This window comes from Pleurodeles waltl, chromosome 4_1 (assembly GCF_031143425.1).
Source record: "Pleurodeles waltl isolate 20211129_DDA chromosome 4_1, aPleWal1.hap1.20221129, whole genome shotgun sequence".
In the NCBI taxonomy this organism is placed as follows: Eukaryota; Metazoa; Chordata; class Amphibia; order Caudata; family Salamandridae; genus Pleurodeles; species Pleurodeles waltl.
The window spans coordinates 262,655,473-262,669,724 of record NC_090442.1 but is presented as its reverse complement, the minus strand read 5'-3'; the positions used below and the strand labels follow the sequence as shown (position 1 = coordinate 262,669,724).

General features: G+C 46.5%; 1 protein-coding gene across 3 annotated transcripts in view; it reads left to right on the top strand.

Annotated features, from left to right (window-relative positions):
* Nucleotides 1-14,252, top strand: part of PRR5 (proline rich 5) — a 500,142-nt gene that overhangs the window by 361,788 nt on the left and 124,102 nt on the right. For all 3 annotated transcript variants that reach the window (XM_069228276.1, XM_069228277.1, XM_069228275.1), the window contains one exon: nucleotides 12,616-12,664. In XM_069228276.1, the coding sequence (XP_069084377.1) occupies nucleotides 12,616-12,664 (49 nt within the window). The remainder of the gene's footprint in view (nucleotides 1-12,615; nucleotides 12,665-14,252) is intronic.

The window sequence follows — 14,252 nt, the reverse complement described above, 5'->3', positions numbered from 1 at the left end:
TTCAAGATACTGGTAATCAAGCTTTACCTACTTCTAAGATATGTGCTCAAAACTTCCATCCACTGTAAATGTTATCTGTCTGCCTCTGTATTTTAAAGTAATCTCATTAATTGAAACTTTTACAAGTTATATTATATGATTTTGTGTTTATATGTCTTATGCAAAGTTTAGATTCCTAAATTACAAATGTGAGGACCGACTTTCTAACTAATGTATTTGCATAGTGCTGTTTTTTTTATATCTATTGTTTTTTTCCCTGCCCTATGATTCTAAAATGTTCCTATAAAAGCTTTCTCATTTTTTTTATACTTAGAGTATAAGTTGTAAATGCCGGTTTTACACGATATATATTAAGATGATACTCGTATGTGCTTTTCTTTTTATAAATAAAGCTTTTTAAACATGGACAAGTTTTACCTGGCAGGGAATTATTTCTCGTGTTTTTTAATATTCTCTTTATTTCTTTTTATAACAAGAAGGAAACTGTGCACACATATAAGACAGTGCACTGTAGGATATACCTAGACAACAGAGCCGCCCTTAGGTGAAACTGAATCAAAAGACCCACAGATACTGAAGGAATATCATATAGGGATGTAGTCGGCCATCTGCTGCTCTCACTCCCCACCCCATAATGATCTCCAACAAAAAGCTCTAAGCTGAAATTGGATTTCAGTGTCAATCGAGAGTCTCTTTATGGGCCCCATATTTTCTTATTTTGTTCTGTTTTTTTAAGAACAGCCCTTCCTAGATCAAGTTGTCATACACGAGCCCACGTCTCTTCCCTTTTGCTGGTCTTTCAGTGTTTTGTCAATACTCTGTTCTGTACCTCCTAAGGAACAAGATGTTTCCATCCATATAATCTGCCTTGTCCTGTCCCACTTTTTAGGGTCGAGCCTGCGTTGGATGCGCTCGCGCATGCGTATCGCAGCGAGGCACTTTAGTTATCAGAAAAGGGCTCGGAGCCCTGTCGACGTCACGTCAGCGTGTTTCATTGGTTTGTAGGCTTGCCTAATAAAATCTGCTTGCTTTCATTAGTCGAAGGCATGCACACGTCATGCCTTTTCCGGAGGTTAGCTTTCCTCGAGCGCAGCGACCAAGTACAGAAAACATGCGAGGCTCGCTGTTTTCTGTCGGATCGTGGACTACTTTTTCTCTATTTTATTAGCGCGATTTCGCTTGGCAGAAGTCGAGCGCTTTACACAGTTAATTTCACTTTTTCGGTTTAGGTACATAAAAGCACTTTTGCTGATAGATGAAAAGTCGGGTTAGGAGTTTACAACGTGATCAGCTCTAACATGAGCAAACGCGTGACCCGTTACATTGCAAATGCTTGTTTGTTCTTCTTTTTACCTAGTGTGAAAACTGGCGGACCTTAAATTTCAAAAAGGTCCAAGGGAAAGAGAAAATAAAAAGCAGTCATTTGATTGGGCCCTCCTCTTTACCTATTCTTCTTTAATTTCTTGTTCTAGCCAGATATCTCCTGTTTCTATTCATCCGTTTCTCTTCATACTCATCTTCTCAATTCCTTTCTTCACCTTGTCTTTTGAGTTTCTCTTGTATTCCCATCCACCACTCCTTACCCGTTCCCTCTTCTCCTAATCCCTCGTTTGTGCTTCTTAACCAATTCTCCTCACACCTGCTTGTCTTCTCTTCTATCTCCTTTACCCATCTTTCCCTCTTTCTCTTACCTGTCCTCTCCTCCTCACTAACTTTCTCCCTGCTGATATCATCCTCTTTCATTCTCCTTCTTTTCTTTCCTCATCTCTGTTCTTTTCACGCAGCCCCCTCTTCCACTAGTAATTTTAAGGTCAAGATATCTTTCCTACGTCAGATCGTAGCAGTTGTAAACATGTCATGTTAATAGGGAGACATTTTGAGACCTGTTACAGCTAACACAAGGAAATAATTGGTAGATACCCACTCTAGCTAATAAGGAACCCTCAATAGACTGGCATGATTTGTTGGTAGACATATACTTTAATCTGACCGAGGCAATACATGTGAAACCAGACCCATGACAAAAATGTGATAAAAACTTCTCAACAGAAAAAAAGTGTTAAACATTGAGTGGGGTCTCAGGGAAGTGTGTGTGTCTTTGGAGTGAAGTTAATATTGCAAACATTTGTCATCGGGTATTTTTTGTGAAATGTTGATGCTATTTTGATAGTCTGATAAAATAATAGATAAAGCACCTGCGCAGGATGGGCGCAGAGTTATCCTCAAGGACAGATAAAGTAATGTGCCCCTAACAGAATCAAAATGACCAAATAAATGACACATGCTTTCTTGAGTCAGAGCACAAGTTAGAAAACATAAAAGTTTATTAAAGAATGTAAACTTAATTACAGAAGGCAATATATCATAAAGCTCAAGCAAATACAGCATGGAATCTGGAAAATGATTTTAATGTCTAAGCACAAGAGACCTTGACATGGGTCTACTATCGAAGAATGAATAGATTGACTCTGGTTCACCTTCAGAATGAGCCCTTTTTATACACAGTGTAAATCATGCAGTAAGCCTGAGGTGGGAAAAATGCGAAATCGGCTCAGAGAATCACAATACAAAATTAATACATCATCAGCCAATACAATCCCCTAAAAGACTATTCAGTTAGCACCCTCTTAACTTAATGTCTCACATCTCCGCTCATTTAGAATATCATGTACAGCACTTCCTAGCCCTCGCAAGCTGCAGAAGTACTTTCGGTGGATAGGTAGCAGGTTATATAATATATTTTGGAGCAGGAATGAGGGGTCAGAGGGATGAATATTGGCTTTGGTTGCAGTAGCGGCTCAAGGGGCGGGGCAGAGGGGGAGGCGGGAGGAAAAAAACTTTAAATTTAATATTTTTTTTTAAAACCACTTACCTCCTCTGCCATGCCTCTGCAGGCACAGGCTCCCAGCCTGCCCTGCGACAAGCAGCATCAGGATTGGCTGAGAGCTCTCAGGCAGACTGGGAGCCTGTGCAGGCTCTCTCGCTGGGCTGGAGAGAGCCTTCAGTGCATGTGTGTTTGGCCGGTCTGAGACTGCCGGCCAAACACATATGCGCTGTGAAGGGGGAGTGCTGTACACTCCCACCTCAGGGCACGTCACCCCTGTGGCCCCACCCCTTTTAAATAAAACAATAATAAACATAGTTTATTATCGTTTTCTTTCAAAGGTTTTGCAGCTGCCGCTGCTGGCGGGGGGACAATGCTCCTCCACCCAAATGGACGAGCTGCCACTGTTTGGTTGTCTGCCTGTCTATCATATTTGGAAAACAATATTACTGCATTTATATCAAGGAACATATTGTCAAGAAAACAAGGATGGCCTGACCCAGCTTCTTTGCTGAAGACATTGAAACAGTTCCTTCTAGAAGGAAACTTCAAAATTACTGTTCCAGCCCTTGTATTTTTCCATCTGGATGATGGAAACATCCTGCTCAATGGCCTCCCTGACTCCCACTTAAGGGCATCCTACACACCGCAGCATGTTTCAGGGTCTTAAGAAATGGCATCATGTCAGCCCCATACTTATGGAACTTAACTGGTTCCCCTTGCCAACCCACACCGTCTTCAAAACTAGCTTCTCCATTTACAAAGCTGTCACAACCCGTGCTCCTACGTATGTGGCTAACAAGCGTGTCATCTATGATGGCTCTTGCACATCCTGCCATAGTGTACTTATAGAGTGAAGAAGCATCAGCCCATATACAGCAAGCAGTGGAAGTTAATCTTCGGCTGCCAGTGATGTAGTGTACAGTTGATTGGTTTCACCCCCCTCCATGTATACTGAACGTGCTGCTGTATCAAGACTCAGCGTGCCACAACCACAAGGACTACTTTTTGCTATTACCAGTTCCATCTTCTACAGCAGCAGAAAATGTAACCATCTGCGAAATGCCATGGATTAGTTTCAAGGATGATGCAATAGGGCTCACTAAAGCAAGCCAATAGTTCAAAAGCATATATGGCAATATTTAGGAACGGCTAAGAGAGAGAGATCCAAAGAAAAAAATTGGGTTACATAATTTTCTAATAAACATTTATTGGTGTTTTTTAGGCAAGAGAAAAAGCTGAAAGAGCAGGATTTATTGCTAAAAAAGATGTTTCCTGCTTACACTGGATGTTTTGGCATGTATGGATAAGAGCTAGCCCAAAGCGCTTTAGTCTGTGCCTTATATTGTGTTGTGTTACCACATAGCTAAAACTGTCTGTACGCAGACAAAAAAAATGTTGGTAGCTAAATATCAAATAAATATCAGATAGCCTCACTTTTCAAGAAGGGTGCTGCTTAAGTAAGAGTAAAGTTAAATAGGAAGTTTTAATATAGTATATGGATGCCTTTAATGTGTACATCAACTATTGTATTGGGTCAATGAAAACGTTTGTGTTAAATACTCTTGGCTTGAACATGCACCAACAACATTCTTTTAGACCCATGTTTCTATATCCCTTTTTATTGATCTCTTTATCTGGACCTTTTATATGTGTGTAGCAAACATGAATCCAAATGTTTGAAATATATGTACACATTGTAAAATAGCTACCATTCACAAAATGCATAGTGTTGGTTGCTTTACAATTTGCAATAGTGGTTACTTTATGAGTCTGTGAACGTTGCAACAGAAATAAACTCGCAGAGCATGCTTCAGACCAACGGTTCTTAACCTGAGGCCTGCAGATACCTAAGGATCCATGAAACCCACTTAGGAGGCCTGAAACTGTTTAGAAAATTCAATTAAATAATACTGTCAGATTAAAACATGTTATACTCATAAAAAAAGTATAATTTCACTTTTCAAATGCTTTCTAAATTTGAAGGAACTTGCACTTGACATGAAGGCTAAAAATCAAGTTGATATACTTTGCTTGATTTGTGGGAGCAGGGCAAGTACAGCAAACCCTACTATTGACAAGTGGTTCTTCAATCGAACCACTAATTTGCACCAACAAAAAAAGCATGTACTAAGAGCAAAAAAGACTAAGGACCTCATGAGTTTGGTGGTCCGACCATGGAACAGCCAAACTCACAGGTAGGACACCACTGCTATGGCGGTGACGTACCCTCTGAGCGTATTACAATGTTCCTGCCGGGCTGACCGGTGGGAACGTTGTAATACGTGTTCCTGCCGAGCTGACCAGCGTGAACAGTGCTAGGATATTGATCCCTTAAGAGAGCCAAGGCCAATATCCTAGCACTCCAGCATCCTCGGAATGTGCAGATAGTGTGCATTCTGATGGTGCTGCGCAGGGGGGGAGCCTGAACTGCCCTTGCCATTGGCATCTCCTGTGTCCCCCAGCACTCACTTTCCACCAGCCTTTTCATGGCAGGGTCCCCACCAAGAAAAGGCTGGCGGAAAGTGGGGTTGTAATCTGCGAGGCGGTGCTGAGTTCAGCGCTGCCCTGGCTGGTTACAACTCCGACCACTGTCACCACGTTGGGAACCATGTTGCTAGCGGGGATGGCAGTCTTTAGCCAGATCTACCTGCTAATGAGGTAATGTGGTGTTTGGATGGCCACACCCGCGGCGTTCCGACCTCCACCGCCGGGCTGGCAGTCCTAGGACTGCCAGCCTTGTAATGAGGCTCTAAGTAATATGCTAAAGAGCATGCTTTGAGAGCAAAAAAGACTAAGTAACATGCTAGAGTCTCGAATAGCACTTCGTCTTTTAGGAATAAAAGCAAATCTTCAAGAAATTAAAATTTAGATTTTTGTATATTTTTTATTTGTTAATTAAAAAAAATATTAAATAATTTGTGAATTTGATTAATGTATAGTTGTTTCTATAAGGATTAAGGGCTGCTGTCCTTGGCAGACGTCCATCACTGCTTTGACAACTGAACAACAAAATGTGCTGTTTTTATTTTTAATTTAAGGGGTGTTCCTCATACTGAAGTAGTTCTTCCTGATATGTTTTGGAAGACCAAATTGTGAACTTTAAGCGTGATTCACAGTTATCTGTAAATAAACATGACCTCTTTTTATGGGTTTTCTGCACACACAATTCACATAAACCTATCTATGGCACTTGTGGTTAACCATTAAGTCAAAGGTTTGTGTCCTGGCAGGCCCACTCAGCCATTTATCGTTAAGAGGTTGATAAAAGAGCCCGAAGACTTGGGTAACAATAAACATCTGTTATTAGGACTAATGAGCCGCTCTAGTGGTCCACAAGTTCTTATGAAGATAGAATATTATTCTGGGTGTCCCTAACTCTAAGTACTAATGTAAACCTCACCTCCCTTTCCATTCCATTGGAGCGACCCTTAACCCAAGGGTAGGTCGCTCCCCCTGCCGCTGCAGCTCCTCCAGCTCCTCCAGGTTCCTGAGTTCCTGAGACCCACCTCACAGTAAGTACCCCCCACCTCCCAGCCCCTCGCCCTGCCCCACGCTACTCACCCTCTCTCCTGCTCCTGCTTCTTTTCCTCGTCTCTGTCTCTTCTTCCTCGCTCCTCCTCTGCAATCTTCTTCTGCACTCTTCTTCTCCCCGTCTTCTCTCTTCTTCTGTGTGCTCCTCAGCCTCTCCTGTCGCCTCTCTTCTTCCTCATCTTGCTCTGTGGTCTTCTGCCTCCTGCTCTTCGTCTTCTGTATCTTCTCTGTTGATCTTCTGTTCATCTGCTCTTCTGCTTCTTCGTCCCCTGCATCTTCCTCTGTGTTCCTCTGTTCTTCTGTGTTCTTCTGTTCTTCTGTGGTCTTCTCTTCTGTTCTTCTGTGTTCTTCGGTTCTTCTGTGTTCTTCCGGTCCACTGTGTTCTTCTCTTCTGTTCTTCTGTGTTCTTCCGGTCTTCTGTGTCCTTCTCTTCCGGTCTTCTGTGTTCTTCCGGTCTTCTGTGTTCTTCGCTTCTGTTCTTCTGTGTTCTTCTGTTCTTCTGTGTTCTTCTCTTCTGTTCTTCTGTGTTCTTCGGTTCTTCTGTGTTCTTCCGGTCTTCTGTGTCCTTCTCTTCTGTTCTTCTGTGTTCTTCCGGTCTTCTGTGTTCTTCGCTTCTGTTCTTCTGTGTTCTTCTGTTCTTCTGTGTTCTTCTCTTCTGTTCTTCTGTGTTCTTCGGTTCTTCTGTGTTCTTCGGTTCTTCTGTGTTCTTCGCTTCTGTTCTTCTGTGTTCTTCTCTTCTGTTCTTCTGTGTTCTTCGGTTCTTCTGTGTTCTTCGCTTCTTCTGTTCTTCGGTCCTCTCCGACTCCTGTCACTTCCCGCCCCTGTCTCTGCCCTCCTGCCTCACCCCCTCTATCTCTCCACCTATCTCTCACTATCACCCACATCTACCCTTTCGCTACCTGCCTCCCTCACTCCTCTACCTATCTCTCCACCTAACTCCCTCACTCACCCCCTCCTCCTATCTACCTATTTTTCTATCTCTCCACCTATCTCTCCATCTATCTATTTCCCTATCTCTCCCCCCCGTCCCGACACCCCCTTTGTTACCTATCTCCCTATCCTCTCACTCTACCTCTCACCCTCACCCACCTCTACCACCCCCCTCCCCTATCTTTTCAACCCTACCCCTATCTATCTCCCTATTCTCCTAAAACTCTAACACTCACCCCCCTCCACCCTTAAACCCCCCTCCCCCAGCTCTTCTCACTCTACCTGCCCCCCTCTCCCTCGCGCTTTCCCACCGCGACCTCCTGCACGCCCCGCCCCCAGCTCCCATTCGCCCCCAGCTGACCCCTCCCCCCCTCCTCCCTCTTATGGCGGCCGCTGCGCGACAGTGGTAGCGACCCTTGACCCAAGGGTAGGTCGCTCCCCCTGCCGCTGCAGCTCCTCCAGGTTCCTGAGTTCCTGAGACCCACCTCACAGTAAGTACCCCCCACCTCCCAGCCCCTCGCCCTGCCCCACGCTACTCACCCTCTCTCCTGCTCCTGCTTCTTTTCCTCCTCTCTGTCTCTTCCTCCTCGCTCCTCCTCTGCAATCTTCTTCTGCACTCTTCTTCTCCCCGTCTTCTCTCTTCTTCTGTGTGCTCCTCAGCCTCTCCTGTCGCCTCTCTTCTTCCTCATCTTGCTCTGTGGTCTTCTGCCTCCTGCTCTTCGTCTTCTGTATCTTCTCTGTTGATCTTCTGTTTGTCTGCTCTTCTGCTTCTTCATCCCCTGCATCTTCCTCTGTGTTCTTCTGTTCTTCTCTGTTCTTCTGTGTTCTTCTGTTCTTCTGTGTTCTTCTCTTCTGTTCTTCTGTGTTCTTCGGTTCTTCTGTGTTCTTCGCTTCTTCTGTTCTTCGGTCCTCTCCGACTCCTGTCTCTTCCCCCCCCTGTGTCTGCCCTCCTGCTCCTGCCTCACCCCCTCTATCTCTCCACCTATCTCTCACTATCACCCACATCTACCCTTTCGCTACCTGCCTCCCTCACTCCTCTACCTATCTCTCCACCTAACTCCCTCACTTCCCCCCTCCTCCTATCTACCTATTTTTCTATCTCTCCACCTATCTCTCCATCTGTCTATTTCCCTATCTCTCCCCCCCGTCCCGACACCCCCTCTGTTACCTATCTCCCTATCCTCTCACTCTACCTCTCACCCACCTCTACACCCCCCCTATCTTTTCAACCCTACTCCTATCTATCTCCCTATTCTCCTAAAACTCTAACACTCACCCCCCTCCACCCTTAAACCTCCCTCCCCCATCTCTTCTCACTCTACCTGTCCCCCCCCTCCCTCGCGCTTTCCCACCGCGACCTCCTGCACTTCCCCCGCCCCCCAGCTCCCATTCACCCCCAGCTGACCCCTCCCCCCCTCCTCCCTCTTATGGCGGCCGCTGTGCGACCGCGCTGGCGCGCCAGAGGCGAGCCCGTCTGCGCCCGTCCGCGCCTGGCCCGCGCCCAGCGCCACGACCCCTGGTCCCCAGCCCTCCCCTACCCCGCTACGACCCCACCACCCTCCACGCCCTCAACCCCAGGCGCTCCAACACCTGCTTCCAAGCCCACCCCAAGCGCACCCATGGACCCTTCGCCTGTAACTCCTGCAAACGCATCTTCCACCACGCAACTACCACGACCACCAGCCCACGCGCCATCAACCACCTCAAGTGCATCCTGGTCAACGCTCGCTCTGTCCACAAGCACGCCGTTGAACTCTGGGACCTCCTGGACTCCACAGCTCCGGACGTCGCCTTCATCACAGAAACCTGGATAAACGCCTCATCAGCTCCAGACATCGCCACTGCCATCCCTGAAGGCTACAAGATCTCCAGAAAAGACCGCACCAACCAAGTAGGAGGAGGCATCGCCATCGTCTTCAAAGACTCCATCAGCGTCACCACCTCCACCGAAGACACCCCTTTCACCGCTGAACATCTGCATTTTCAAATTCGCACCGACCCCAGGACCACCCTCAGAGGATCCCTCGTCTACCGTCCCCCCCGACCGCGCGCCCCTTTCAGCGACGCCATCGCTGACTTCATCTCCCCGCACGCCCTCGCCTCGCCGGACTACATCCTCCTAGGCGACCTCAACTTCCATCTGGAACAGAACAACGACCCCAACACCACCGCCCTGCTCGACAACCTCGGCCTCAAGCAACTGGTGAACACCGCCACCCACATCGCCGGACACACGCTCAACCCTATCTTCTCCGCCAGCAAACACATCTTCTTCAGCCACACCTCCGCTCTACACTGGACCGACCACAGCTGTGTCCACTTCACATTCCGACGCGAGTCCCGCCACCTCCGCACTCAACCCATCCCTCGTCGACAGTGGAACAAGATCCCCGAAGAGCAACACCTCTCCGCACTCGCCGCCAACCAACCCACCCTCACCACCGACCCCAACGACGCAGCCCTCAGCCTCACAAACTGGATCTCCAACTGCGCAGACAACCTTGCTCCCCTCAAACGCACGCATCAACAGACCAACACCAAAAAACTCTGACACGCTCAAAGAATCAAAGAAAACTTGTCGCACCCTCGAGAAGGCCTGGCGCAAAGACCACACCGCTGACAACATGACCGCCCTCAAGAACGCTACCCGCGAACACCACCACCTGATCTGCACTGCCAAAAGGAACTTTTTCACCGACAGACTGGACAAAAACAGCCACAAGAGCAGAGAACTTTTCAGCATCGTCAAGGAGTTCTCCAACCCCAACGCCAATGCAAACGCCGTCACGCCCTCACAGGATTTGTGCGAATCCCTCGCCACCTTCTTCCACCGCAAGATCAGCGACCTCCATGACAGCTTCGGACACCAGACCCAACCTAACATCACCGAACCCGCACCCCCGGCCTTCACCCTCAACAACTGGACCCACATCAACACTGAAGAAACCAAATCCATCATGAACTCTATCCACTCCGGCGCCCCTTCGGACCCCTGCCCTCACTTCATCTTTAATAAAGCCGACGACATCATCGCCCCGCACCTCCAGGCAGTCATCAACTCTTCTTTTTTTTCTGCTACCTTCCCCGAATGCTGGAAACACGCCGAAGTCAACGCCCTCCTAAAGAAACCTACAGCTGACCCGAGCGACCTGAAAAACTTCCGCCCCATCTCTCTCCTGCCTTTCCCAGCCAAGGTAATAGAGAAGACCGTCAACAAACTGCTGACCACCTTCCTGGAAAACAACAACCTGCTCAACCCTTCACAAACCGGATTCCGAACCAACCACAGCACGGAAACCGCCCTCATCTCAATCACAGACGACATCAGAACCCTGATGGACAACGGTGAAACAGTCGCCCTCATCCTCCTCGACCTCTCGGCGGCCTTCGACACCGTCTGTCACCGCACCCTAATCACCCGCCTCCGCTCCACCGGGATCCAAGGCCAGGCCCTGGACTGGATCGCCTCCTTCCTCTCAAACCGTTCCCAAAGAGTTTACCTCCCACCGTTTCGCTCAGACCCCACCGAGATCATCTGCGGCGTACCTCAAGGCTCATCGCTCAGCCCGACACTCTTCAATGTCTACATGAGCCCCCTCGCCAACATCGTACGCAAGCACGACATCATCATCACCTCCTACGCCGACGACACCCAACTTATACTCTCCCTCACCAAGGACCCCGCCAGCGCCAAGACCAACCTACAAGAGGGTATGAAGGACGTCGCAGATTGGATGAGGCTCAGCCGCCTAAAGCTGAACTCTGACAAAACGGAAGTCCTCATCCTCGGCAAGACCCTGTCCGCCTGGGACGACTCCTGGTGGCCCACGGCCCTCGGCACCGCACCGACCCCCACAGACCACGCCCGCAACCTTGGCCTCATCTTGGACCCCCTTCTCACCATGAACAAGCAAGTCAACGCCGTGTCCTCCGCCTGCTTCCTCACCCTCCGCATGCTCCGCAAGATATTCCGCTGGATCCCCGCCGACACTAGAAAAACCGTGACCCACGCCCTCGTCACGAGCCGCCTAGACTACGGCAACACCCTCTACGCTGGGACCACCACCAAACTCCAAAATCGCCTGCAACGCATTCAAAACGCCTCGGCCCGCCTCATCCTCGACGTACCCCGCAACAGCCACATCTCCGCACACCTGACACCCTGCACTGGCTCCCAGTCAGCAAAAGGATCACCTTTCGACTTCTCACCCACGCACACAAAGCCCTCCACAACAAGGGACCGGAATACCTCAACTGACGCCTCAGCTTCTACGTCCCCACCCGCCTCCTCCGTTCCTCTGGCCTCGCGCTCGCTGCCGTCCCTCGCATCCGCCGCTCCACGGCGGGTGGGAGGTCTTTCTCCTTCCTGGCAGCCAAGACCTGGAACTCCCTCCCCACCAGCCTCAGGACCACCCAGGACCACTCCGCATTCCGGAGACTCCTAAAAACCTGGCTTTTCGAGCAGCAGTAACCCCCCCTTTCCCCTAGCGCCTTGAGACCCGCACGGGTGATTAGCGCGCTTTATAAATGTTAATGATTTGATTTGATTTGATTGAATACATGACACTGTAGACCCTGCGTAGCAGACTTGCTGAGATAAATATTGTAGGATTGTGGTTTTTAACAATCAAATGCCGTTGTTTTTCAAATAAAAGGGGCTTTTTAGGAGAAGATTAGGAGATTCAAAAGAACATGGAGTTTGTGTCAAGAATCACATTTTTAAAAAGCCAGCATTTTTTAAGCATGTCATCTTGAAGAACTGAGTCCAGAAACCTACAGACACCCCAGTATTTGGTATTGTGGCCCCCAAATGGCACTCGTGCATTGTAGGAGTCAGTAGAAATTACGCTGAGCTGAGGACGGCTTGTTTTGAAAGAGCACAACGACTTTACAGTGTTTGACTCCTCTTGGTCCACTTTATTTTGAGTCATTGTCATGGTGCGCTTTTCAAACTCACCTTCTGGTTCTAGGGAGGGAAGCAAGTGCAGGGTCCCGAAGGTTTCTATTTTTAGGATCTTTAATGCTAGTTGTATTTAATACATCTAATTGCAGTGAATTCCAAAAGAACAGCCTTCTGTTGTGTGTTTGTGCTAATCAATGGCTGCAGAACTAGGCCCCCAGATTGGTGTGGGTGATGCACCCTCACTAGGAAGAAGTATCTTGAGTTGTAAGATCACATGGGATGAGATGTTGGATGCCTCAAAGTGACTTTATGATGCTGTGAATGTATAGCATCCGTTGCGTTAAAATGGATCCTTTTTGACATGAAGCAGCTTTTATTATTACTTTGTCATAATTACTTAATATGCACTCTTCTTTATTAACAGGCATTTATTAAAAACGGAACTAGGATCGTTTTTTACCGAATACCTGCAGGTAAGTGTTATATTTTAATTATCACTATCACTTGCGCTGTTTAATTGTATTTGTTGTGTTCTGGTATTGGGTGAGTGAATGTTGTTGAAACTACTTCCGAGCATGTGCTTTGCAGATGATAGATTAGTCCATTGTCTGCCTCGGATAATAAAGGATTATTTATTCATTGAGTTATTACAGGGATCTTGTACCACACCCGATATCTTATCTAGTAGCTTGGAGCCAGATGTACAAACTTTAGGAATACCCATTTCCTAATTGAAATTTTTTTCTGAATCACAATTAGGAAATCAGTATTCCTAATGTATGAATTTTGTATCACGAAATAGTGATTCCAAGTAGGTCACAAACCAACCGAACTCATGAATATTAATGAGGTAGGTCATAATTTGAGCCCCCTTTGGGTCAGCAGACCACCATGTCTATGATTGCTTTTTAATATAGCGGTCTTTTAATTTAAATGCAGCCCGTTTCCTTAAAGGAAAGCGGGATACATTCAAAGAAAATAAAATGTAAATTTCTCTACTCTTAAAAAAATATATTTTTAACATTGTCAAAGGGTAATGGGTCTGGAGGGACCCCTTCCCATTTGCGAACGGGTTACCCCCACTCTTAAACTGGAGGTAATGTATTTCTGTTTTGCAACCAGAATTCTTGAAAAACAGTAAGACATACCATACCAATTGGGTATTTGAGAGGGATGCCCTTGTCCAAGCCAAACCCCAATAACCATCTGAACCCCAACATTTAAACACCCTGAATTTTACCTATTATATTCTTTAGTTAATCTTATGGTAACGGATGACACTCCTCATTGGAAAAACTCACAAATTAGCAGAGTCAAATCAGAAGAAATATGAAGACATTAATAACTGAGTTCAAGATCAGAAATAAGTCAAAATGAGTTTATTACAGGAATAATAATACATGTGGTACACAGAAAAATCATGAATCACAATAAAGTCGCAAACACAGAAATACAAAGTCATAAAACTTAGTAAAAATCCCTAGTTAATAAATCATTTCAAAAACATTTAGAGTCAAACTCCTAAAGAGTACTGACTGCATCCCATAGAAAATCTACTAATAAAACTACAAAGTCTCAGGAATAATGAAAAGCCCCTAGGTCAGGATCAAAAATCCCAAAAGCCAACAGATTCTCAAGACACAAAAGCTTTTATACACAATTCACATAGGCTATTAATAGATTCTGCAAATTCCGCATGGTATGGTCATGGCTAAGGTCACATTGGCAAATCAGAAACATCACCGTGATACTTAAAATCTTTAGCACTGATCCATTTCTTAGGTTAAAAAAGAATTGTCCAACTTCTCCCTCAGAAACTGCACTCCGGAGACATACAACACAAAAAGAAAAATTTCTCCAACAATGGCTCATAGAATTAGTATGCTTACAATGGAACTTCAAGCGGAAGGCCTTGAAAATGATACTTTAGTTATACAATGGCAGCTTCATTCACAATACACACCTCACAACATAATTGTCCATCTTTATATCTTGGATGGCATTCACTTGGTGTTCCCAAGAAATGAAGGGAGAGATGACTTGTAGAGGGGCATTGATTGG